This window comes from Gracilinanus agilis, chromosome 2 (genome assembly GCF_016433145.1).
Source record: "Gracilinanus agilis isolate LMUSP501 chromosome 2, AgileGrace, whole genome shotgun sequence".
Taxonomy (NCBI): Eukaryota; Metazoa; Chordata; class Mammalia; order Didelphimorphia; family Didelphidae; genus Gracilinanus; species Gracilinanus agilis.
Genome location: NC_058131.1, coordinates 61,435,473 through 61,462,671, shown reverse-complemented (window position 1 = coordinate 61,462,671; position 27,199 = coordinate 61,435,473). Strand labels below are relative to the sequence as shown.

Here is a 27,199-nt window from a genome sequence, read left to right as displayed (position 1 = left end):
CTGTCTTGGTGCTAATACTTAGTATCAATTCTAAGACAGAAAGCAGTAAGGAAGGAGCCATTAGACAGGGAAAGACTGAAAATCAGCAAAAGAGTAAGATGGCAGAGAGGGCTGCCTGTTGGAAGAGATGGGATGGAATGAGATCTCTGGAACAAGTGGATGGGTTAGCCTGGGTAAGGAGTGAGACAGGGATGTGAAGGAGGAGAGGGTGGCAGAAGGCACCTGAGTGACAGCAGAGGGAGTTCATGGAAAATGGCCTCTGTCTTTTCTGTAAAATAGGAGGCAGAGTTCTCAGCTGAGAGAGTCAGGGGAGGGGTAGCCCATGATTGGTTTTAGGAGGGATGAAAAAGTTTGGAAGAGCTTCTGGGAAGTGTGGGGAAGGGAGTTGATAAAGGAGGTAGAGTAGGGGTGCCCGGCAGCAGTGAGGACCCAGTGGAGGCTGTGTAACATCAGTTTGTAGTGGACCCAGTCAGACCCAGTGGTTGTGTGATTCTTTCTATCTTTGTTTAACAAAGTATAAAGGAACATAGGAGTGAAGGTGGCAAATGACAGGCGTGATCTGATGTTGAGACTGTAATCAGTCATATACCAAGCAGGGAGGGATTCAAGTGTAGAGTAGAGTTGAATTGGTTCACGTGGGGTCCAGATGGGGAGAAGAGGAGAGAACAACTAGTGCTGGGGAGATGGCCTGAGAGAGAATTGTGGGGTCAAGGGTTTGGAGGTCACTGTGTAGACACCGAGTAGGATTTTCTGGAAAATTCACACATGTAGACCTAGTTATATGTAGTGCTGAGTCAATGAGATGTTTCTGTTCTTGAAATTTGTACCTTCTATCTGTCTGTATAAAATCTGAGAGGCAGATCCACATAAAATAATAAGTTTTTCCATAGTATCATAGAATTTTAGTTCTAGAAAAGACCTTAAAGGTCATCTAGTCCCACTCCCTCACTGGACAGGTGAGGAAACCAACTGTGAGATAATTTACTTGAGCAACCAATCTTTCCCTGCCAAAAGATCCTTCTGCTTCAGTGGTTCAGAATAGCCAACAGGAAAAGATTGTCCATAAATTCTAGCAATTAGTAAACATTTTTAATTGCCTACTATGTTGGCAGGCACTGTGCTAAGGTTGTTCTTCCTTTGAAATTGCATTCCTCTCTGCTTTTTTTTCTTTTTTCCACACAGAAGTGCTGGATACCATTGACTTTGTAGCTCCCAATGAGAGAGTCATTTTCCGTACCTGTGAAAGAGAGCGGAACAAGGTTGTCTTTCAGATGGTGAGAGACTAAAGGCCCTACCTCAACACAGCCCAGTTGCTTCCCTTCCCTGGTTTCTGTCTTGCTTATGAGATGCTCCTGCTGTCTCACATTCGGAACATGATTTTCACACCTTTGGCAGCAAGTCTGTTATTTCCAAAGTCTGCTTCATTGGTCCGTACCCTGCCCTTCTCTTATGATCACCTGAGATAATATATGTAAAGCACTTTATAGATTCTAAAAGTGCTATATAAGTGCCATCTAATGTTGTTTTCATCATTATCATCATTACTGTTATCAATTATATGATGACCCTGTTCTGGCCCCTTGAGAAATGAGCTATAGAGTTTTTCTAAGAATTATAAATACATATTATAGCATATTTTGTCTGAGCGAAGAACTAGTCTGGTATATTTTTCTCTTAATTTTTGTATACTTAAAAGGAATAATCCAACTCTTTAGCATGATTACTTATCTTTAGTGCCTGATACTCCTCATTACTCCCTGGCCTTCATATCAATATCTTCTAAAACTGTTTCTTTGGGCCAGAATTAGGTTTTTCCAAAGAGTATTTCCCAAAGATTTCCCCCTTTTCCTTTGAAAGATGAGTTTGGGGGGAGAGAATTTCTTCTCCTTTTTCTGCTTCTGGGAGGCTGTGTGGTGCAAGGGAAAGGCCCCTGGGTTTGTAGTCTGAGGACCTGGGGGCATTTCATGGTTTTGCCATTTTCTTCCTGAGTGACCTTGGGCACCTTGCCCTCATTGTTGAGTCTCAGAGAAAGTTGGGTGGCTGGTGAGGCTGGATGCTCTTGAAGGCCCCCTCCAGCTCTGAGTTTATGATCTTCCCTTGGTTCTCTGATCTGAATATTTCTTGATATTTTTTCAAAAGCATGTCTTAAAGGCTCTTCCAACCTTAAAAAGCATCTTCATCAGCTTAACCCTCCAATTTTCAAATATTCTCAGTATTTTCAACAACAGCTAATGAATCTGGTGCTAGTATCCTTCTGGGAGAGAACAGCAGCCAGACTCCTGCCTCTGCTGCACCCGGTTATGAACGTCTCCTTTTGTGTCCCCAGGGATCTGCAGATGCTGAGAGAGCCCTTGCTGTGGCCAAGCTGGTGTAAGTTCTACATGAAGCTCTGCATTGCCTTTTGGGTGGGTGGCCCAGAGGCACTAGCTGTTTCCTTGCCCTGCATTGGGAATGATCCTGCTTCATTGGTGTTCCAAATGTTACCCAGCAGCACCCACCCAGAGTGGGCCCTTTCCCTTCTCTTCTCCCTTGTTCCTTCTAGTTTAAAGGCCAGATCAAGTTTAAAGGCCAGATCAAGGCCCGTGGAAATCCATGCACCTGAGGTGCCCCTACAAAGCCCAGAGGTAGCTGAGCCTTTTTAGGATGAGGCCAAATTTCCAAACCTGTCTCCTCAGAGATACCAGTTTGAGAGAGTCTTTGAGTCATAGGCACAGCAACATCCAATTGGCTGTTTGCAAACTGAGAGAAGTGTGAGACTTGTGGATCCCCTTCCTAAGTCAAGTCATTCTTCAACATCTCCTATTTCTGAACTCATAAAGTATCTGCTATTTATATGAGTGACACTGGGTAGGAGAACCTGCACTCTACCCGCCTTTGCATTGTGGAAAGACCACTGGCTCTGACATTTCCTAGCTGTGGGACCACAGACAAGTCATTTACCTTCGCAGAGCCTCAGTTTCCCTCTATATAATGAAGTTAGGCATCCTTGGCACCACCCAGCTCAGGGGGCTGTTGTGGGAAAAGCACTCTGAATTTGAGCCTCCTCCAGGCCTTCAGTGGGGGACAGAGGTGACTCTGTGAGGCTATCAGAAGGGTACAAAGCCTTTCCAGCAAATCATCTGCAGCTGGGAAGGCTTTATTTTGGGGCTTCTAAGAAGCAGTGTTTGTGGCTTCTCATAAGGCAGAGCAGCCAAGTTAGATGCTGAGAGGTTCCTCACCATTAGGGACATTTGGGTTTTCCAGCTACAGCAGCTCCTAAAGATGGCACTTCATTTGTTCAGTCATTTCTAAGATGTATCTGATTCTTTATGATCCCATTTGGGGTTTTCATGGCAAGGATAAAGGAGTGGTTTGTCCTTTCCTTCTCCAGCTCATTTGACAGATGAGGAAACAAAGACAGATGGGATTAAGTGACTTGCCCAAAGTCACACAACTAATAAGTTTCTGAGGCCAAATTTGAACTCAGGTCTTTCTCATTCTAGGCCTAGCACCTATCCCATGTGCTATGTCTCTAATTATTATTACTTAATTAGCCTTTGCTCTTTCTTACATAAGCTTTCTTCCTTCTTTGAGTTAAATATTTATTCCTTCTATTCCCTTTCCTTAGAGAGAATGATGTAGCTGGTATTGATGTTAATATGGGTTGTCCAAAAGAATACTCCACCAAGGTAAATTGATATTTCCTTTTACTTTAGAATGCAGAACGAGTGTGTGTGAGTGTGTGTGTGTGTAATTTTTGTGTGTATTTAATAAATTCACATATGTATTTTCTTTATTGAAAACCATGGGTTCAATCATCATCTAATCTGTTTTCATCTTTGAAAGGATAGTCAAAATGTCAAAAAATAGTCAAAAATAGTAGTCAAAAAGGATAGTCCTGGGGCAGCTAGGTAGCTCAGTGGATTGAGAGTCAGGCCTAGAGACGGGAAGTCCTAGGTTCAAATCCGGCCTCAGACACTTCCCAGCTGTGTGACCCTGGGCAAGTCACTTGACTCCCATTGCTTACCCTTACCATTCTTCTGCCTAGGAACCAATACACAGAAGTTAAGGGTTTAAAAAAAAAGGAAAAAAAAGGATAGTCCTGATTGACAGGAGGGTCTGGCTTCAACAGAATATGTTGTTCTGTAGCCTCAGCTCCAGAGGAATAGGAAGTTTTGCTTTCAGTTTACTTCAGCAAATATTTATCACCTTCTAGGTTGCACAACCCTTTAAGTATCTTCTTCTTAAAAACCTTGTTTTCTGTCCTAGTAACAACTCTGAGACTGAAAAGCAAGGGCTAAGCAGAAGGAGTTAAATAATTTTCCCAGTCACACAGCTAGGAAGTGTCTGAGGTCAGTTTTGAACCTACATCTTCCCAACTCCAGACATGGCACTCTATCCCTTGAGCCACCTTTAAGTGGCTTTATGCCCCTTCTTTGACCACCTATGCAAGGGGGCATTAGGCAAAGTTCTTTGGACATATGAAAAATAATGTGGTACTGCTTTTTACAACTTAATAGTTGTTGCTAGAATCCAGAAACCTTTACCTCACCAGTGTAAACTTGAATTCATGGTTTTTATTTGATTTGTCTTCTAAGAGCTTCTACCATTTTCTGTTTCTAGAGTGGGTTATGAAGCACAAAGGTTGACAAACTATGTACAGCCTAATAACCAAACCCAGGTCACCTGCTTTAAGTAGAGCCCTGAAATGAAAATTTGTTTTATATTTTAAAATGCATAAAGTAGAAAAGGCCTTCTCAGATCACAAGCCATCCTAAACTAAGTATCAGGCTGGATGTGGTCCTTGGGCTGTGGTCTGCCAGTTCCCAGTGCAGCATCATAGAGAAGGCAATGGCCTGGACAGCCTGCCTCGAATGCTTCCTGGGGATGTGGCCTCAGGTCAGTCATGTGTCTGCTCCGAGCCTCAGTTTCCTCATCTATAAAGAAACAAAAATGAGTTGTTTTGTGGCTCCATTAAGATAATGTATGTAAAGCTTGAAAGTGCTCTATCAAAAGGTTAGCTATCACCGTTGAGTGAAGAATGATGTTCCTTCTGAGAACTGTTGGGAGGTCTTCCAGCTTCCAGCTCTTTGTATTTGTCCCCATCACCACGTTAGGGTCTCAGCTGCAGAGAGTCACTCAGGATGCCTCCAGCACCTCAGGCACAGCCTGACGGAGCCTTTACAGGTTTAATTATCTCTCAGATGTTTAATCTGGCTTCCTCAAACATAAAATTAAATAGTAATTATGTAAAATAAATCTTTTGAATGTTTCCCATGGGCATTCATTAATACTTGGCACACATGTTAAAATAATTACTACTCTAATTCTCTGCCCCCAACTCCCCCTTACTACTGTTATATGGCAACCCATGAGGTGAGTCATTGGTTTTCACACTATTTTAGATGCTTTATGGGGCCAATGGCCTCTATTAGTGGAGCTTGAATTAGATTTGATGTCATGGGGAAGAGAAGAAAGGGAGAGAGACCATAAAACCTTAGATTTAGGATGTTTTGGGTAAGTAAGGAAGAAGTGAATGGATATAATTGGCAAGCTGAAAATCTTCCAGGCCTTCCATTTGTTTTTAATGCTGTTCCTTACTTACTATGGGATTGGGGCTTTCCAAGCCCCCTTTATCTTTATCCCTAAAATGACTGTTGCTTTTCTTCCATATGTGGAGAAATTATTACTGAAGAATAGAGCTGACTCCTCATGATAGCTGGAGTCCCTCAGAAGCAGGTCCTTTGCGGGTGTAAAGAATGATTCCAAGAGCTAGAAGGTTTATTAGTTCTCATAGATCTTTTCTCGTGTGCTCTTTCTTAAGGGAGGAATGGGAGTAGCACTTCTGTCTGACCCTGACAAAATTGAGAAGGTGAGTAATTCACACTTTCATAGACTAGACTGCCACATCTTTCTAATAACCTCATTAGGATTCTAAAATTACATAAAAGCAGACTGATAACCCACTGTCTATTCCCAGCTTGGACAAGATTTGCAGCCAGGTTCTGCTGCTCCCCTCTCCCCTTTCCCTGTGTGCATGGGGGAGGTTAGGTGACTTTTGGAAGTTTCCTGCTTAAGTTCATTGCTAGTGTGGAGATCTATTACTCTTCTTAGGTAGAAGTCTCAGATTTACGTTTGGATTCATTGCACTGCTAGGGAGGTAACAATGATATCGTCTCATAGAGAGGCAGCATGGTATAATAGATAGATCTGAGTCAAGCCCTGCCTCTGTGGCTCGGACCCATCACCCAACCCCTTAATAATCCAGGCAGCTCTTAGAGACTATAAGTCACAAATGAAGTATTAGTAACAATAACAGCAACAATTAGATTTTATCTGATACTTTAGGGTTTGCAAAATGCCTTTCAAATATCAAATTTAAACTTCACAACAACTTGGTAAGATACATACCCTTATTATCTCCATTTTACAGATGAGGAAATTGAGACAGACAGGTTAAATGATTTATCCAGGATCGCATAAGCTAGTCAGTGATCCTATGAGGCCTAATTTGAATTTAGATATTCCTAATCCCAAATTCCAATGCTCTATCCACTATACCACCTAGTGGCCTAGAACCTGAAGAATCAAAATAACAAGTGACTCAAAGGACTGTGAAAAGATGATGTGATAGCTGGTCACATGATGGGTAGAGCACAAGACTTGGATTCAGGAAAACCTGAGTTCAAATTTGACCTTAGGCACTAACCATGTAACTCTAGGCAAGTCACATAACCTCCCCTGACCTCTTTCCTCATTTGTAAAATGAGGATAATAATAGCATCTACCTCACAGGGAACTTGTCAGGATCAAATGAGATGATCTTTGTAAAGAGCTTTGCAAACCTTAAAATGCTACATAAATGCTAGGGATGTTGATGATGGGGATAAATTGGAGGGAGCACATTAACAATACCACCTTGGGCATATAAGACATCAGAGACATGTATAAGCAGAAGAGAAGGTAAGCCAAGCAGGAGCGAGGGGTGAAAGATGGATGTTGCACATGCTAAATTTGAGCAAGAACAGAGGAATGCCTCTTGGTGCTTTTATTGCTGGGGGACCGGGACCAAAACAGACCAGGAAAGCTGGCCTGGGTGGGCTGCAGACTGCACTGATGAGATGATAGAGTTGTCCAAGTAGTGAGGACAGAATGTCAGCCTCTTGGGTCAAGAGCCAACTCTACAAAGAGGTAGGCACTGGAACATAGGCGTTCCTGAAGAGGTCCAGTGAGAGCTTATTCCAGTAAGTTAGATAAAGCAATAGAATAGAGAAATCCAAAAAGCTGATTATAGAAAGGGCCTGGATTGAGAAGCTGAGAGGTCAGCAAAGCCTGCTCTCTAAAGCTCCTCCAGTGCCTTCATCTCACAGTCATCTTTTATATACTCTAAAGGTGTTCCAAAAGGTGGTTCAGTTACCAGCCTCTTGGAATTTATAGCTGGAAGGGAGTTTTAGGGTCAACATTTTAACCTAGGCCTTGTGATTCAAGGGCAGAGCTTCTTCCTCTCTCTCTCTCTCTCTCTCTCTCTCTCTCTCTCTCTCTCTCTCTCTCTCTCTCTCTCTCTCTCTCTCACACACACACACACACACACACACACACACACACACACACACACACACATCTACGGATCTATGGTATGGGGATATATAGGCCTTAGCTTTACATCTTAAACAATGTATATGACAACTTGCTGTTCTTATTTAAGGAATTAACACATAAGAATTACTGCCACAAATGCCCATTTTTTTTCCTGCTTCCTGTAGATTCTGAGTACCCTGGTTAAAGGGATCTGTAAACCAGTGACCTGCAAGATTCGGATCCTGCCATCGGTAAATTCAGTTCATTGCATTCCTTTTTTTTTTTTAACTGTTATTTTCTGTCCTAGTAACAACTCTTAAGACAGAAGGGCAAGGGCTAGGCAAACAAGTTTAAGTGATTTGCCCAGAGTCACATAGCTAGGAAATGTCTTAAGGTCAAATTCATTGAATTTTCAAGAGCTCATTAATTCATAATGAAGCTGGGGGAAGATGGGAACAGCAAAATGATATGATTAGATGGTAAGCTCCTTGATGGCAGGGACTGTCATTTCCCTTTTTTTGTAGCACAGTGTTTGGCACATAATGGATGTTTAATAAATTTTTATTTTATTTTATTTTTTAGTAAATGTTTATTGAATTGAATTGGGGGCAAGAACAATAGATAAAAAAGATATGAGATCCCTTTGTGAGTTAATTAGATGACAGTAATCCAGTTCCCATAAAATTTGAGTGACATGTCCTTTCTTGGTCATTTTCTCAGCTTGAGGACACATTGAATCTTGTAAAGCGGATAGAGAGGACGGGTGTAGCAGCTATTGCAGTGCATGGAAGGTAAGTAAATTTAGCAGGAAAGGGGGTTTGTAAGGCTTCTCTTTTCAGTGGCTTACAGGATCTTAGAGTTTGAGGTCATCTCCTCCACCCCCCTCATTTCACAGACGAGACTGAGAGCCCAGAGAAATGACTTCCCCAAAGGTACACATGTAGTAAGAGGCAGAGCTGGAATTTGAACCCAGGGCCTCTGACTCCAAATCCCATGGCCTTTCCTTTAGTATTGCACTGCTTGTGACTGGTGAGAAATTAATGGATTCTTCTCCATCACTAGGCCAGATGAGAGTTTACCCATTTCTCAGCACAAATCTCCAGCCTTGAACTCTCAGCTCTTCTTAGTAAGAAACAATTCTTCCTTCCTTCCTTCCTCCCATTCTTCCTTCTTTTTTTGAATGATGACCATTTATTTTCTATAGTAGCATGTTTGACTTAGCTAAGTAGCCAGACAGGGCTTAGTTTCTCTTCTCCATGCAACTCATATTTCTGATATTTTTAATTCTAGGCTTCCACTCATTCCACTCAGTTCAAGAAATGACATAAAATAATACAAGAGGAGGGGGTGGTTTAGGTGGCTCTGTGGACTTAGAGCCAGACCTGGAGATGGAAGGTCCTAGGTTCAAATCCAGGCTCAGACACTTCCTAGCTGTGTATCCCTTGCTAAGTCACTTAACCCCAATTGCCTAGCTCTTACTGCTCTTTTGCCTCTTCTACATAGTATTGATTTTAAGACAGCAGGAAGGGTTTTTAAAAAAAGAGTAATGGGGGCAGCTGGGTAGCTCAGTGGATTGAGAGCCAGGCCTAGAGACGGGAGGTCCTAGGTTCAAATCCGGCCTCAGACACTTCCCAGCTGTGTGACCCTGGGCAAGTCACTTGACCCCCATTGCCTACCCTTACCACTCTTCCACCTATAAGTCAAATACACAGAAGTTAAGGGTTTAAAAAAAAATTCTAAAAAAAAAAAAAAAGAGTAATGCATGGCTAAGGATAATGAAAAGAACCAATGTAAAAGAGAAACAAATTGCTACGGGAAAAATCCGAGAAGGGAGAGAATCCTTCCTGAGATCAGGAATATCATTGATTACTATCAGTTTCTTAGGTAGGGCCTCTTTTGCCCTTCAAGACTGGTTTTATACAATGAGGTGGAATTACCTTTATAAAAAATGTCAATGGGGAACAACTTGGGAAATATGTGAATGTGCCATCTAATAGTCTGTAACTGGCCTTGTGTCCCGTGAACCAGGAGACCCAATTTTGGGGGTTTGTGCTATCTGTATTCAGCCTTTGAGGTGGAAAGGGTTACCAGATCCAAAGTGATACTGACGTAGCCTCAGTAGGGATAAGTAGGAGGCTCAAGGGTCCTCCAGCCCCACTGTCTATTTGAGCATTCTATAGAGTATAATCCTAAAACTTTAATTTTTGCAGACTCCAGTCTTCTCAGAACTAATCCAGGTATATATGTGATCTCTGAATTAGATTGGTAACGCCCATATTGTGGTTTTCACCTACCACTGATGTACTTTCACTCTTGCCCATGTTGATAGTGTGTTGGGGATCTGGGACTGACATCGTGACTTAGGTCAGAGATTCTTCCCTCTGTTACACAGGAGTGCACTCTGACATCTCTCATTAAATTAATTAAAAGCACTGTCTGGTTTCATCAGATATCAAGCTTCTTTCTGGAACTCCCCAAGAAAAACATGTTTGTGTTACCTGACAACCCAGAGAAAGTTTCAGGCACATTTTGTTAACCTTGGTGTTTTCTCTCCCTTCTTTTGTTGTAAAGGAAAAAGGAAGAGAGGCCTCAGCATCCCGTTCACTGTGATATTATCAAAGCCATTGCTGAAACTGTCTCCATCCCAGTAATAGCTAAGTAAGTTTTACTTATTAATCAGTAATTCAGGGAGATTCAAATTGGACCTGGATACTAGCCCATGGAAATTTAGCTGATGAACAGCATGCATTTTGTAGGAATGGCTCTGCTCTTTCTGTCAGCATAGAGAACAGTAGTTACCACTTATTTTAGGGGCAGAGAGGGTCAAGATCTTGGGAAATCACCTAGGGTCTACCTGCTAATGAACCTCCTCCTAGGATCTCTTCTGAGTTGTCTTGTCAGTTGGCTTCTAGTTCACCTTTGTTTTTCCTTTTGCAAATCCAGGAATTGGTCTAACTTCTCTCATTTTTTTGACTGCTACCACTCATTCTTCCAACCAAGGCTTTTTTTCTTCTCTAGAATCTACTACACAGGACTTAGCTTTTCCCTTGTCTATCTGTCTCTGAAGCAAACACATGCCTTTTTTGATGTTTCTTAAGAGGTTTTTTTTTTTTTTACTACCAACTACTTACATTTGCTACCAAACTACTGAAGTCATTTTTACTACTCCAAGGGAAATAGTTAGAAATTACAAACATGGAAAAGTTCAAAGAACTCTTCAGAGTTTCAAAAAGAAAGTTACTGCGACTCTTGGTTGGGATGTAAATAGAGGCAGGCCCATTTTGTCTTTTTTACCCCCTTCCTCTGACTCCTTCACTACTGTTTTTGTTCTTGTCTTGAGAGACAGCCACCCACAGGGAGCCCCCTCTGGCTCCTCTTTTTGTTTTGAGGCTAGTGGTCTAGGGTTTTCTTCTCCATTCCATATAAGGAAGATTTACATGTCAAAGGAGACTCTAGGCCACCATCTCTGTCACAATATCTTCTCATTCGGCCCAGGACATCCTCTTAAGTCACTCTTTGAAACAAGGTAAGGCCAAAATGTACAGGACTGGATCCGCTGTGGGATGAAGGTAGAATGGGGGAGGCAGGAGCCAGGGAAGCACTTTGGAATGAGAAAACAGATGCTGGGTGTCTCTTCAGAGCACCAAGTCGACTGGCAAGAAGTGGAGGGTAACACAGGGCTTGGGGGCAGGGCATATGGTGTGTTAGGGTTACTGCAACAAAATAATACTGATGCTAGGACAAAAGCCAAAGGTGTGACAGCCCAGAGCCTGCAGGTGGGACCCTGTGAGGCACATTTGGAAACCGATTATAAAACCAACTTGGCTGAATCTCGGAGCATGAAAGCAGAGATGGGAGCAGCTCCTGTTCATTTCAGATATATTTAGGGCATGTGGTCCTCTCCAACACACAGCATCTAAGAGGTGGCTCAGAAGTGGTTCTGAGAAAACAGAAACCCTCCTCAGTGGTGCCAGCTCTGCTTTTATGGGCCCTTTATCCAGATGTCCAAGTTTGGGTTTTATGACTTTCATGCTTATCCTAGAAATGTCAGAGGTAAGACTGTATGTTCCCGAGATCGTCAGGCCGCAGAGAGTGGGTACTGAAATCACCACAGAGCGTTCATGCCACTCTCATGCTGCAGCCTCCTGAGATAGAAGATGTCCTCGTCATCCCCTAGCAGCCTCCTGAGCGATGGTGGCGTCCAGCTGCCAGCTCCATGCACCGTCCTCTTGGCTTGTTCCTGTTGGGGATGCCCTTGGGGTCTTGGGGCTAGGGAGGAGGGGGGCAGTTGGTCTCCCACTGCCACTCTGCTTGGTGGTGTTGGTCTCACAATTGCAAACAGCCATAACTCCCTCTATTGGCTTTCAGTGGAGGATCTCACGACCACATCAAAGTGTATTCAGACTTAGAAGCCTTCCGGCAAGTGACTTCAGCATCTTCAGTGATGGTGGCACGCGCAGCCATGTGGAATCCATCCATCTTCAGGAAGGAGGGCCTTCAATCCTTGGAAAAGATCATGCAGGAATACATAAAATATGTAGGTCTCATCACTTGTCAGAACAGTCATAGAGATTCTAGAATTTTAGACCTGGAAGGAACCTTAGGAGTTACTTTATCCAACTCATTTTATTTTATTTAAACCCTTACTTTCTGTCTTAGTAACAACCCTAAAACAGAGAGGCAAGGCCCATGGTCACCCAACCAGAAAGAGTCTGAGGTCAGATTTGAACCCAGGACCTCCTGACTCCGGACCTAATGTTTTATTTAGCTGTTCTTCAACTCATTTCATTTTACAGAGAAGAAAATTGCTAAGGCCTAGGAGACCAAAATGACTCGTCCACAGCTTATGTGGGTTGTGCCGGAGCTTTGGTCCTCTGCTGTACAGATCGCCTGCTTTTTCCATACCATGTTTGTCTTCACTGTGCCCCTCAATCCTGCTTCTGTCTATGTATGTGTCATACTTGTGATATAACAGCTGGTATTTATGTTGTGCTCAAAGCTTCCAGATTATTTTACATATACAATATTTCATCTGATCCTTACATCAACAACCTTGTGAGAGAAGTACCCTGGGCATGATTCCCATTTTACAGATTAAAGTGTCTTGCTTGGAGTCACAATGTTTTTCTCTCGTTCACCAAGCTGCTTCTGATTACAGCTTTTTTCTTTAAAATCTTTCTCATTGGGGTAGTTAGATGGCTCAGTGGATCAAGAGCCAGGCCTGGAGTCAGATAGACCATGGCCTCACATTTCCCAGCTCTGTGACCTTGGGCAAGTCACTTAATCTCCCAGACCTTACCACTCTTCTGCCTTGCAGTCAATACTTAGCAATGATTTTAAGACAGAAGGTAAGGGTTTTTTTGTTTTGTTTTGTTTTGTTTTTCAAGAAAAAAATCTTCCTTATTCAGGAACATTGTATCCATTCACATCCCTGACCTCCTCCTACTCTTATGTTTTTCAGGGGTTTTTTCCCCTTTTTCCTCACTGATTCCCCTGAAATAGGGGAAATGCTAGACATAAGGTCCTTCCTGCTGCTTACAGAACTGACCAAAGACTCAGTTGTTTGCCTTTGGTAAAGGCTTGTGTTTATCTTTTTTAAAAAAAAAACAAAGTATAACTTGTGCCTTTGTGAAGGTAATAATCTTCAGTGGTAGAGAAAGAAGCAATGGTGTAGACGTGAATTTTTATAGGATACATACAGTGGGGATAAAACGGCAGACTAAATGCCCCCAGATTGAAAGGACATAACCTAAGAGCCCATCTCTGTGGAGTGAACAGAGTAGAGGAGCAAGCGGGTTGGAAAGAGTTAATGCAACAGCTGTTGTGGACAAAATCATCTCCATGGCAATATATCTTTGGGCCGTTCATCAAAACCATTTCTAAGAATCTGCTGCTTCATTCCCAGAATATTTTAAGCCCATGAGCCATGAAGGTGAGATTGGGAGTTAGCTATTCCTATGCCAGTTTCCCCTAGGGAGGAGGGTTTGAAGGAGCTGCCAGATGCAGTTATAAATAAATCCTTAATGACTAATAAATAGGTGAGGGGCAATGGGATAACACTTGAGCCTAGAAAATAAAAGATTGCCACAGTGTTGTTTCTGTATGATGTTTGTCCCACTGACAGAGGGATCAGTAACACAAGTAGGCCAAGTAATGGCATACTTACTGGCAGAGGGATGAATGATTCGGAGCCACCGAGAATCACTGTGATCCACAGTCTAGAAAAGTCTATAACAGACCCTCATTCAGTGGAGGCCCATTACTGAAAGCTGTAGGGTGGCACAGTGTGTTCTTGAACAACAGATTTTATTTCTAAGCCTGTTTTCCTTCTCTGTAAAATCAGTGATTTGGCCTGGGCTGAGCTCTAAGCTCCTTTCCCCTTTGAATTCTTTGACTCTCTGTGGTCATCATCCCCTTACAGCCAGTAGCTTTATGTCTTTCAGAAGGGAAATGAGATCATAAGGGAGAAACCAAATGTAAATTGGACTTGCAAATTTGAAAAGCATAAAATTGGGCAAAAAAGAAATGTTCTCTCTCAAACTTTTTGGTTAGCCTATTAATTGACTCCCCGGGTTCCCTTCCAGTGGGCATGTTATCACATAGGAAAGAAACAGCTGACTTGTTTGAGCAAAGCTCCTCTTAACCTGCCAGGTGTTGCCTGTAGAAAACAATCTAAAAGAATGATCATTGGTAGCCTTGAGGCCAGCCTCCCTGCCTGGCTGCTGTACACCCACTCCCAATCTCTGAGCCTATAACGGCATCTTTACAGTTGCCGAAGATGCTAAGATAGAGATGGATATGGTTGGAACAGGGCAGAATGTGCTTTCACTCTAAATAGAAGCAGCACAGGTTGCTGAGGTGAAACCACAAAAGAACTGATGAAGCAGCCAGAGGAAGTGGAATAAGACTGGGCAGAGCTCTGCACAGATACATGACTTGTCTTCTCTCTCCTTTCCCTACCCCTGAATGAGTATTTGCCATGAAGCCTTTGGTATCAGAAATATTCTCTATGCAGCACAGGAAAATCAGAGATGGGTAGCTCTTCATTTTGGGGTGTGGGACACTTCTCTGACAGTAGTAGTCACATTGCCCTGCAAACTAAAGAGACAGGCCAGGGAGGGAAGTGAAGGAGTTTGAAGTCAGTTTAAAACCTAGCTCTGTTACTCACCGCCTTGGCAGGTCACAACTGACTCGGGCTCAGTTTCCTCCTATGTAAAATTAGAGAGTTAAATGATACAGCCCCTTCCAGCGTGTGGTTCTGTGAGCTAGCACGTCTGGTGGCAGTGAGCCCCGTGGGCCCTCCTGGTGACTAGGGCCCCAGCAGGGCTTCCCCAGGAGACAGGAGCTCCGAGCTCCCCCTCACTCAGAAGGACCCAGTGCCCTCCCGGCTCCCTCCCTGTCCTAGGAGGCATGAACTGTAATACTCACTCATGTCCTGCTTCTCACAGCTCACTTAAAAAGACCAAATACTCCATTTAAAATACAGCTTTTTCTGAGGCATTGAACACTTTGTCCTGTCCCTAAGTGGAGCCAGTACATGGATTCCTCTGAAAACTCTCCTCGAGGGGCAGCACAGGACAACAGAGAGAATGCTGCTGCACTTGGGGTCAGAAACCAGGAGGCGAGTCCTGCCTTTGTCACGGACTAGCCGGGTGAACTGGAGCAAGTCAAAATTATCCTAAAGCACTCACTCTAGAAACCTTAAAATCCCACGTAAATATGAATTGTCATTAGGATTACAACCCACGGTGTACCAAGGAAGTTGATGTCTTGGCGCCATTTCAAGAGGAGTCCCCCCAACCTTACTGTCCAGTCAGGAACCATAGGGTTATGGGTCTGTACTGAGAAGGGCTTCAGAGGTCATCTGGCCCAACCTTCTCATTCTACAGATAAGGAAACTAAGTTCTAGGAATGTTCAGTGACTTGCCCAGGGTCACACAAGTAGTGTGTGCCAGAGGCAGGATTGGAACCCAGGGCCTCTGACTTCAAAGCTTCATGTGTCTCATGAAGGGTCCTTAAAAAGGGTTTGGGTTCTTTTCTTCCCTTACTCTTCATGTGACCTGTGACCTCTCTTACTCTGCACTGACCCGTCTTCAGCCCCTAAGTTTCGTTCTTTCTTTCCTTTGCCTTCCAGGCAGTGAGATATGACAACCACTACACCAATACCAAGTATTGCTTGTGTCAGATGCTGAGAGAACAGCTAGAAACTCCCCAAGGAAAGAAGCTGCATGCCGCCCAGTCTGCCCAGGAAATCTGGTGTGTATGGGGGATAGCCAGCAAGAGGGACTGCCTGGAGAATGAGACCCTAGACCAGACCCAGGCCTAGAGGTGACTGAATGGGGATTCAGCCCTTTCCTTCAGAGGCCTTGTTGGACATCAGGCAACCTCAGTCAGTCAATCAGTAATTATTGATTGAGCACCAACTCTGTACCAGGTCCCAGGAATGCAAAGACAAAGCCCAGAACAATCTCAGCTCCCAAAGAATTTCCTCGTTCCCTGGAGGGGGCCAGGAAGGAAACCTCTAAATTGCCAGTGAGACCCTAAGGAGCTTCCCTGGACCACCAATAGCTCTGCCCCTTGAGTATCCTAAGAGCACGCTTCCTTCTCTGTAAAAAGTGATTATTTTATTGCCAAGAACTCCTGGACCCGAAGTGGTAAATTTCTGATGGTTTTTTGACTGCTGGGGAAAATCCAAAGAAGTATAAAATCTAGTCCCAGCCCTCGAGGAGATTATGATCTCCCCATGAGGCAGCTGGGACCCAGATTCAACACTAAAATAGTACATGAGCATGTGCTAAAATGAAATGAGAGGTCCCTACAATTGTAAGCATTAGCTAGGTTCTAATGAGGGAGATAAGATAGGATTGACCAGTCTCAGTTTGAAGGGACTTAGTGAGGCAGCTGAGTGGCTTAGTGGATTGAGAGTCAGGCCTAGAGATAGGAGATCCTGGGTTCAAATCTTGTTTCCTAGCCATGTGACCCTGGGCAAGTCAGTTGACCCTATTGGCTAGCCCTTGCTGCTCTTGTGCCTCGAAACCAATATACAGTGTTGAGTTTAAGATGAACAGTAAGGGTTTAAAAAAATAAAAGATAAATTTTAAAATAATAGTAATAATAAGATAAAATAAAAAGAAAGGACTTAGCTCACTGTCCTTCCAGGCCAATCTGCACATGACTAAGAATCCCTTGATTGTCCAGACTTCCCTTGAACCCTGTACTCAAAGTGTGGCCTCTCTCAGGGCAGCTTACCAAGGGCTTATAACCTGATTCCTTGAAGCCATGTTTTTCTTAATGCAGCTTGAGATGGCATTAGCTTTTTTGGCTGCCACATCACACTGCTGACTTATCCATAAATCCTCCAGATCTTTTTTCAGACACATTGCTTTGTATTTCAGAAGGAAAATAAGGTCATAGGGGAGAAACCAATGTAAGTTACTATGTGGATTTGAAAACACAAAACTGGGCAAAAAAAGAGACATTCTCTCTTAATCTTTTTGGTTCGCCTGTTAGAGACTCTGCATTCTCTTACAGTGAGCCTGTTATCACATAGGAAAGAAATGGCTGACTTGTTTGAGCAAAACTCCTCTTAGCCTGCCAGGTGTGCCCTGTAGGAAACAAGCTAAAAGAATGATCGTTGGTGGCCTTGTAGACCAGCTCCCTGCCAGGTCCCCATCATGTACTGGCAGAATTGAGTTTTTACATTCATGCAAATCTACATTTATCCCTACTCAATTTCATGTTATTACATTCAGCCCAGTATCTGCCTGTCAAGATCTTTTTGGATCCTGCCTCTGGCATTCAAGGCATCATCTTCAAATTTGAGGACTGCCATCTAAAAACTGCCTTTATCAAAGTGATTGATAAAGCATGTAGAGCCACAGGTGTTAAACTTAACCCACAACCCTCCAGAGTGCTGCCTGACCCATATTAAAATGTAATTGAGAGGGGCAGCTGGGTAGCTCAGTGGATTGAGAGTCAGGCCTAGAGACGGGAGGTCCTAGGTTCAAATCTGGCCTCAGACACTTCCCAGCTGTGTGACCCTGGGCAAGTCACTTGACCCCCATTGCCTACCCTTACCACTCTTCTGCCTAGAAGCCAATACACCGAAATTAAGGGTTTAAAATTAAAAAAAAAAAATGTAATTGAGGAGCAACTGGGTGGCTCAGTGGATAGGGTGCCAGGCTTGGAGATGGAAGGTCCTAGTTTCAAATATTCCCTTAGACATTTCCCAACTGTGTGACCCTGGGCAAGTCACTTAAGCCAATTGGTCAAGCTTTTGTTCTTCTTTCTTAAAGTTGTTACTAAGATAGAAAGTAAAGGTTTGAAAAAAAAAAAAAACTTAAAAAAAATACAGCCTTCCCTGATCTCTTCTAACTGAAAGTATTCTCTAGATCTCATATAGCACTCTGAAACTCTCCTTTTCCCTCTCACATTTTCCTTTTCATTGCATGTGTTGGAGTGGATGTAATGTCTTCCTTATTAAATTATAAGGTAATCGGGAGTGATATATTTGGAAATGAAGCAACAAAAATGTCTATTTTTTTAAATGTAGGAGAATGTTGAGAGGCAAGGTTGGAGAAGAAAATCATGCAAGATGGTGCTACTGATTGTTTTAGTAGTGATCCTATCTACTTCAAAAAAAAAAAAAAGCCTGAAAGTGCCAATCTAGGTAGAGCTCTGTTCTAGACTGGAGGAAGATAGAGAGGCAAAGTACCTGCCCTTGGGAAGTTTACAGTCTTACAGGAGAGAAATAAAACACTCAAATAGATAATCAGATAATGTTCATTCAGCATTAAAGAGATGCAAAAGAAAGAGTTGTGGGAGGCCTGAGTGGGAAGATCTCTACCAACCAAAGGGATCAGAGAAGCCTTCCTGGAGGTCATAGCATTTGAATTGGACTTCAAAGGACAGAAAAAATAGATAGAGCAGGGTTTCCCTTATAGCATTTATTTAGTCATCTTGAATCTTTAGGTCATTTCTGGCCAGAATAGATGAGAAGGAACATTCTTTATATCTCTGAGTCTGTCTTTTTGGGGCAGGTGATAGTTGGGTGAGTGACTTCATTGGTTCTAAAGGTAGATTGCTCAGTGGAAAGGTAAGGATGCATTTGTCCTGAAGGTTAGGCCCAGGCATTCATTGGATAGAAGGATGTGAACCATGGAAAAGGCCAAAGTCATTACTTGATGTGAAGTTTCTTACTGAGTATCGAAGGTCTCTCTCCTCCTTCTTTGCTGAGACCACATGTCCAGTGGGGCAAGAGACACATACACTGCCTTTACAAAGAAATAGTTGACTGAGAAGCAGCATAGCTAATGTTATCTATCTCCTCTATGTACTTAAAGAGCCTAATAGATCAGGATTGATTGAATGGTCTAAAGCCCTCTGGCTTGGGCATAGTTAAGCCCCTTCATACCCTAACAGCACCAAGACAGCAAGTGGGCACCTCCTAATTGGGCCCTAACTGGCCAACAATTGCCAAGTGGTATATTTCCAAGAGATCACAGTGCCTCCTCGTGGTGGTGATGAACCATTGCAACCAATCCAAATCAGTACTAGTCTAGGATATTTGGTTCTTAACAGGAACTTTGTGAGCAGAGGAAACAGGTGAGATGTTGCATGTGGTAATGGGAGTGTAGCCTGCTAGGGTCAGGACAATGAAGTGGGCAGAAGGCAGGCCACATGCAGGTTTGGGAAGAAGGAGGTATCCCATTTTTCTAGTGCCTGCTGGGAGTCGGCCATGCTATGCCTTACTAAGGAGACTCTGGTGTCTTCCACAGCGAAGCCTTTGAATTGGGCAGCTTCTACGAGAAGATAACTGCAGAGTTGGCAGCCAAAGGAGCCACACTCCAAAACAAAGCTCAGGAGGAAGATGACCAGGCTGGAGACACTGATGTCATCAAAATGGCGGTGAAGTTTGACAAGTAAGCCATAAGCTCCTAGGAGGGAAGGCACTCTAGAAGAGACAACAAAAGTCATCTAGAGATGACAGGGAATAGAACCATAGGCTGGAGTCAGGTGATTTGGGTTCAGATCCTTCCTCGGACACCGACTAGCATAGAATGATGAGCAAGTTCTTATTCTATCAAGCTTCTGTTTCCTCATCTGGAAAATGGCAGTAATGATTATCGTACTATTACTTGGCCAGTTGTTGTTCCATTACTGTTAGAAACCCCTTCATTGTGTAAATGAGGAAGCTACTCCAGCCTTTGTTGGTGGCTCAGGGCCAAACTCTGATTCATCCTCTTTTCTGACCCCTATGGAAACAACTTTGACCTTCTGGGATCTCTCAAGGTGTTTGTGTCAAGTTGTTTGACCACCACAGGAGTTCTCTGAGCCCAGAAGGGAAGTTTTCCTTGGCTTACATTATTAAGTCCCCAAAGGAAACTCATGCATTTCTTGATGAGTTTTTTATTCTGGAATTTAAGGTTTTATTATAGACATACCTATCTCAAGAAGATACATCTTTTTTGCAAACAGAAGTCTTTTTTTCTGGTAAGAAGTTCCGTGAGAGCCTATGATACTCTTCCTCCTCTGTTATCTGCTGCCTACAGGCATCCATCTCTTTGTTCAGGGATCAGTAGGGGGCATTATGCAGTATGAGAACAGCATATTGTTCACTAAATCCAAGAATCTGTCTCCCCCCACTCTCCTTTCTTCACTCTCTCCTTTTGCTGGAGGAGTCTCTGTGACAGAGACCTTAGACTCAGGCCAGTGCTACGCCCCTCCTCCTTCCCTGTATCCCCATTCCCATGCTGCCTGTGTTCTGGGGTCTTTCCCAGAGCCTCAGCCCTTTCCGAGACCTTCTGTTTTCCTAATGCTGTTGTCATTTGTTAGACGAATGTTATGACAGCTGCACAGACTGCCTGGGATGCTCCTGCTGATTTTCCCCTATGAGTCTTTTTGCTTTGAATCATGAATTTCATCTCTGCATGTGATTCTTTATCCTCTGTGAGCTGGGATCTGTCCCTCCTCCCAACCCCTGAGGGAAGCTGTGGTGTTTGCAGACTTCATCCCATAGGCAACTTCAGTGACAAGGGGTAAGGGGACATGCCTTTCCTTGTGTAGAGAGAAGGCTATCAGGTGACAGGGGGACAGCAGTTAACCAGGGTGGTATAGTCAGACCTTCCAGCTGATGTTGCAGAACAACCAAGTAACAATATGTTGAGTCACATCCCAGATATTTTCATTCCTCTTCTCACAGATTTTAAACTTCTAAAATCTGTAAAGGTAATTTTTCAGCCTCCTATGCTTGAGTTTGGGTCCTGTTGTCCAGGGAGTGCTAACTGTTCCCACTCTTCCTCTTTCTGAACCAGACCGTGCTGCTGGTCTCAGTGAATAGAAGCTTTGTCATCATGATGCATGGTTTGGCTTGCTCTTCTGGGGAGATGGAATGGCTCCTTTTGGACTGATGTCACTCCTCAGTAGATAAGTGGACATTAGGATTTAGATCTGGGAGTGGCCTTTGAGATGATCTACCTCAACTCTTTTTAACAAATAAGGAAAGCAGGGACCAAAGAGAGAAAGGTCACATAATATTAAGCAGCAGAGCGGCTGTCAAACCCCCAGGTCCCCTGACTTCAAAGCTAGTGTTTTTTCTGTTTCCACAGAGGTGGGGCTTGGGGGATGGCTAGGAGATCCTAGCCTCTCAGTAGCTCTGTGAGAGATCAGTGTTGCAGTAAGAGCTCCCCTGATAGTGTAGCACCATTTCCATAGCTCAATCACGTCCTCTCAGTCGTTTCCTCACCCCCAACCCCTCAGAACTAGACATTTAGCATCCACAAGTGTAACTAAGGGAGAGTAGCGCACCCTGGTGCCACCTCCCAGATAAAACTGCATCCCATTGGAGTGTATGGTTTTATCTTACTTTTACCCAGCAGGAAAGCAAATGAAATGAGACAATTAACAATTAACAATCCTTTCCCGTTTTCTCTCTCTTCCTTTCTCCACCAATGGACTGTTTTGACTTCATTTCTACTTCAGAAGACAATACCCACCCCAGATCACACCCAAGATGTGCCTGCTGGAATGGTGCCGAAAGGAGAAGTTAGCCCAACCAGTATATGAAACAGTGAGTTGGTGGTGGTGGGAGTCCATTCTGCTGTTCTTGCTGACTTTATTCCCTTGGCCTACAAGGGAAAATCTATTTCATACCTGTTCCAGTGAGTTGGGAGAGGCCTATTTGGGGTAGTATATTAGCCCAAAATTAGCTCAGAATAATCCTTAGATGGTCTTTTAGTAGGGATGGGTAGAAGCCATGCTGGTTCTCATCTTGGCCTACTAACAGGAGCTTCCTGGAGTGCACTCACCCCAAATCAACAGAGACCCAGCCCATTACGTAGTGTCTGAAACTGAGTAGGGGCCTTCTAGAGACCTCACCTTATCACAGGGCCAGGAGAGTGATGAGGCCCTGTTATAATGTGTGTTTTGCCCATTTGGTGAAAACTGATTAATTTAAAAGTTAATTATTGAATTGAAAGCAGTTGTCCAATATCATAGTTGTTTCTTAGGTGATAATACAGTTAGGCTAATTCAGAGCTGGTTGACCAAATCTAAAGAATTAATAGGTCAACTTAGAAGGATATTTCTAGTGGACTGTTGCAGGGATCTCTCCTTGGTCCCTTACCATTCGACATTTTTATCAGTGACTTGCAAGGTTAAAGATATACATGAAGTGATCACAAGTTGACAGATGACAAAGCCAAAAAGGACAGCCAGTGCTGTGGATGACAGTCAGGAGTCCAAAAGATCTTTGTAAGATAAGGTAAAGCAGTAGACCAAATCAAATAAGACAAGACTGGGTAAGAACAAATGTCATGTACTTGGCTTCGGGAAATCAGCTGCCCAGAAAAGGCGGGGAAGAGGTGTAGCTAGGCAACCATTTGTGTAAGAAAGTTTTGGGAATTGTAGTATATGGCAACGTTTGTATGATTCATCAGTGAGATAACACAGCCAAGAATATTACCATGTTCTGGGGCTGCTTTAGGAGAGGCCCACTGTGCCTGGTGAGGAGGGGATCAGTGTAGTCTTCCCTAGACAGACCAGATTGGGCAGAAGGTGCAATGAGGCAAACTTGGGCTTGATGAAAAGACAGACGTCTTCATAGACACGGTCCAAAATGGAATGGGTTTAGTCAAGAGGTGGTGGGTGTCCCTCCTTCAAGCTCCCTAAGCATAGATTAGGTGATTATTTGTCAGGTAGGTTGTAGTATAGAATCTCTATTATAGATATTAATTAGGCTAAATGGCCCCCAAAGTCCTTTCTTTTCAATTAATTTGTGAGAGAATGGTGGTACCTAGGACAGTACTAGGGAAGTTTGGGAGAAGGCTTCAGGGGAAAGATGAGTGTTCTTTTGGACACATCAGTTTTGAGATGCCTATGGGACATCTGGTTAAGATATCCAAAAGACAGTTGATGAAACATGACTAGAAATAAAGGGACTAAGGCTGGATATACAGATTTAAGAATCATCTTCACAGAGCTGATAATTGAACCCATGTGACCTTTTGAGAATACCAGATGAGATAGTACAGAGCAGTGATGTCAAACTTAAATAGAAACTGTCTGCTAATCCATACCTATGGATCTCTGCAGGCCATGTGGAGACTTGGTCTTAAAATGAAATATTATCAGTGTTTTATTGTATTTTTTATTTGTTTTGTTTGGTATTTTTCCAGTTACATTTTAATTGGGTTAAGGCTGCATGTTTGACACTTCTGCTATAGAGTGAAAAGAGGAGAGTACCCTGGATAAAGGCATGGGAGAACACCCATGGTTAGTGGGCATGTGTGGAGAAGAACCAGCAAAAGAGTGGCTAGACAGCTAGGAAAGAACCAAGAGAGTAGTGTCACAGAAATCTAGAGAGGAGAGAAGAGTCAGGAGGAAAACGTTGTCAACAGTGCCTAATGCTACCAGAAGTCACAAAGGATGAAGGCTGAAATGGCCATTAGATTTGGCAATTAAGAAAGTAGTGACCAAATTCCTTCTATAATACAAATGTAGTCTTGATACCTAAACTTTTGTTAATGTTCAGTTGTTTCAGTCATGTCCAACTCTCCATAACTCTATTTGGAGTTTTCTTTGCAAAGATGGAGTGGTTTGCCATTTCCTTCTCTAACTCATTTGACAGATGAGGAAACTGAGGCAGGCAAGGTTAAGTGACTTGCCCAGGGTCACCAAGTTAGTAAGTGTCTGAGTCCGGATTTGAACTCAGTGGGATAGTTTAGCAGGAAATAGTATATCTAGAAAAGAAATCTTCCTGACTTCAGGCCCTGTGCTCTATCCACTACACCACCTGGCTGCCCCAGATACCTAAAATAGAGAGAGTTAAAACAGAAAGAAAACTATAGACCAATATCCCTAATTAATATTGATGCGAAAATTTTAGCAAGGACACTGCAGCCACACATCACAAAAATTATATGCAATGACCAGGCTGGATTAGTACCAGAAATGCATGATTAGTTCCATATAAGAAAACCTATAAACAAAATTGACCATATGAATAACAAGAGCAAAATTCAAAAGAGGCAAGAAAAGCTTTTGACAAGACACAACCCCTATTCTTATCAAAAATGTTAGGAAATACGGGAGTAATTACAGATCTTTCCTTCTATGATACCAAGAGCCAGCATTCTCTGTAATGGGGATAAACTAGAGGCCTTTCCAGAAAGAATGTCCATTATCTCCATTATTTGTCAGCAGTGCTAGAAATGCTAGCTAACTATAGCAATAAGATAAGAAATTGATGGAAAAGCAAAAGAAGAGAGGCAACAAAACTATCACTTTTTATAGTGGCTATAATGGCTAATTGGGCAATCCTAGAGGGTCAACTAAAAAAAAGCCAATGAAAATAAACCCATGTAAATAATTGGCATTTTTATATGTTACCAACAAAATCAATTAGTAAGAGAAATAGAGAAATTCCTTTTAAAATAATTACAGAAAGCATAAAATAATTACTGAGACACATAGGAGTTAGATGAACACAATGACAAAAATGCTGTGGTAACTTAACCACTGTCTAACTCAGTTTCCTCAAATATAAAGTGGGGATAATAATACCTATTTCTAGGGTGTAATGATAATTTAATATTTGTGAAGCACTTAATAAATCCTAAGTCCTATAGATATGGTAGCCATTGTTACTGTTGGTGGTGGTGGCAGAAAACATTCCTTTAGGCTACCAGGAGGAGCTCTCCAGAAGGACCTAGGCTCATTTCTCCCAGGCAGGCAGTCCCCTGTGGTCCCTGTGTCCCATTGGTACTCTCTCTCCCATCTAGATTCAGAGACCAGTAGACCGTTTGTTTTGCTCTGTCGTCACTGTTTCGGAGCGCAAGTTTCGCTCAGCACTATGGTAAGTAGCTAAATCTTGATTTCTCTGACGTGCTGCCCCTCAGGATGTTTGGGCAGAGAATGAAGAAAGGGTACGAGAGAGGAGAAAGAACACTTGGATTCCCAGGTGCCATCTCTTCCCACTGATTAGGTAGTTGACCATGATCCTTGACCTCTCTGTGCCTTGATATCCTGATCTGTAGACTCGGAATAATACTCCTCATCAGCCCAAGGAAGGCAGGGGGCCAGTTGGCCCTCACTGGTCACTCCTTCTTTGGTCCAGGGTCTCAATACTCGGCTGTCTATATGATTAACACCCAAGATAGCTGGGAATCTCTAGCCATCACCAAGTCATGTTTATAACGCCAGTATTTCTTCCTGTACCTCAAAGTGAATAACACGAATTCATTTCTATTCAGCAAATATTGATTAAGCACCCACTTGGTGCTGGGCACTTTGCTAGGTCCTGGGGGGCACAAAGGCAACATGGAGCCCGTGTTCCACTGAAGAAATAGCTTGTGCCCAGAGGTTTTGGTTGTCACCTCAGAGGTGAGCAGTGCAGAGAGCAGCCAGTGTGGATGTACCCCCCCATCCCCCCAGAAGCAGAGAAGTCACTGAGACCCCCAGAATCAGCTTATGTGTGTCAGAGGCAGGACCTGAATTCAGTCCAAGAGCAGCTCCCTATCCACTCTGCCACGAGTCTCCTAAGTGTGGACCACATATATGGATTTTCCTTGGCAATAATCTCTTGTCAGAGGCTCTACATGGCTTATTGGGGGAATTGAAAAAGTTACCTGCTGTGGCCATTAGCTGCCAGGAGCTCCTTGGGGACCCTAAAGGAATGCCTTCCATGGTGCCTGGGGCCCCATAGGGAAGAATCCTTAAAAGCCAAGCTGCTTCAGGTCAGGCTCCATGCAGAGGGGCCTAGGCTTTGCCCCTCTCAGGCCCCTTGCCTTACCCCCCCAGCACTGTGTATGTCTGGTTGTCTCCTAGGGACAAGTCCAAGAAGCTGGCCGAACAAGCTGCAGCCATCGTCTGCCTGAGAAGCCTGGGGCTCCCTGAGGGGAAGCTCGGGGATGAGGACCCTCAGAGCCCCCTTTTGCACAAGCGCAAGGTGGAAGAGAGGAGACTTTGGAGAGACCAAGAGAATGAGGAGACCCTTCCTGGAGGAGCCCCTCACAAAAAGCCCCATCTGACCCTGGATACCAGTGGCAGTGGCAACACTCCTGACGGGCCGTGACACTCCTTCATGCCCCTGTGGGATCCCCATTGTCCCCTCCCCTCCCCCCCCAGGATCCCTCTGGACTTAAGAGCACTGGTGGGAAGCCCAGTGCCTTCTGCAAGGAGTTGGGGTTGGGATGGGGCCAGGGTAGAGCCATGCTGGAAGCGGACTCAGACTTGTCTTGGTAGCTTTGAGTTATGGATGTCTGGTGTTCTCTTCCCTGAACCAGGCCTGGATAGGCACCAGCCAGTGACCAAAGAACTGAGGTTAACTCTAGCCTTAAGGGCTGGGGGGGGGGGGGGGGTGACCTGATGGAGGGAACCTGGGAGATCTCTGACCCTGGGGGTCCTGATGAGGTCTGAGGCTAGGGAAGGGGGCTGGAGAAGACACTGGAGGAAGTGTTGTCTGGGGCTGACCACAAAATCCAGAGGTCTGGGATCTTGGGTCCTTTTTCTCCTGTGACACAAGTTGCTCCAGATAGCTGCCCCAGGCCCTCCTCACATAGATTGTGTTTTACCCAGTAAAGATGGCCCTCTCTCCCTGTGAGCATCTCAGCCCTTCCTGAGACTATTAGAGGGCTACAGAGGGCCTCCCATCCCTGTCACTAGCAGGTCTTCCTGAACAATGAAGGTGCAAACACCGAGGTGTCTTCCCCACCCTCTCCTTCAGATCCTGGTGAGAAAGGGCCAGAAGAGCCCATCTGAGTTTCCTCCTTTCTTCCCCCTCACCACATCCACCCCCACACCTCTGCTCTATCTCCCAACAAAGACAGTTGGAGTAAGTGAAGCAGTGTCTCCTTGAAGAAGTTTTCCTGGCTGCTGTTGCCCTCCAATCTTCTTTGTCATTAGAGATTGGAAGACCCTGGGAACAGATGGAGAGGGTTCTGAGCCCTCTTGACTCAAACTGATGGTCAGAGCCTGGGCAGTCAGTCACCAAAGCACACAGAACTATAAGTCTTGACTCAGGGACCAGAGCACCCTCCTGCTGATGCAGGAACACTGATTAGGGGCCCTCTTCCTTGCCCCTGTACAGTCTCCTCATAGGTCCCAGATCCTTTTATTGAGGAATATTATTTGGGTGGCTTGGGTG

At 43.9% G+C, this 27,199-nt stretch overlaps 1 protein-coding gene across 1 annotated transcript in view; it reads left to right on the top strand.

Annotated features, from left to right (window-relative positions):
- The window catches only part of DUS2 (dihydrouridine synthase 2), a 65,393-nt gene extending 39,231 nt beyond the window's left edge, over positions 1-26,162 (top strand). The window contains exons 4-16 of the mRNA XM_044663209.1: positions 1,183-1,274; positions 2,327-2,370; positions 3,608-3,668; positions 5,804-5,851; positions 7,743-7,808; positions 8,278-8,348; positions 10,129-10,215; positions 11,926-12,094; positions 15,692-15,813; positions 19,335-19,478; positions 21,538-21,625; positions 24,837-24,910; positions 25,882-26,162. Of these exons, the coding sequence (XP_044519144.1) occupies positions 1,183-1,274; positions 2,327-2,370; positions 3,608-3,668; positions 5,804-5,851; positions 7,743-7,808; positions 8,278-8,348; positions 10,129-10,215; positions 11,926-12,094; positions 15,692-15,813; positions 19,335-19,478; positions 21,538-21,625; positions 24,837-24,910; positions 25,882-26,128 (1,313 nt within the window). The 3' untranslated portion in view covers positions 26,129-26,162. The remainder of the gene's footprint in view (positions 1-1,182; positions 1,275-2,326; positions 2,371-3,607; positions 3,669-5,803; positions 5,852-7,742; positions 7,809-8,277; positions 8,349-10,128; positions 10,216-11,925; positions 12,095-15,691; positions 15,814-19,334; positions 19,479-21,537; positions 21,626-24,836; positions 24,911-25,881) is intronic.
- The last annotated feature ends 1,037 nt before the right edge of the window (positions 26,163-27,199 follow it).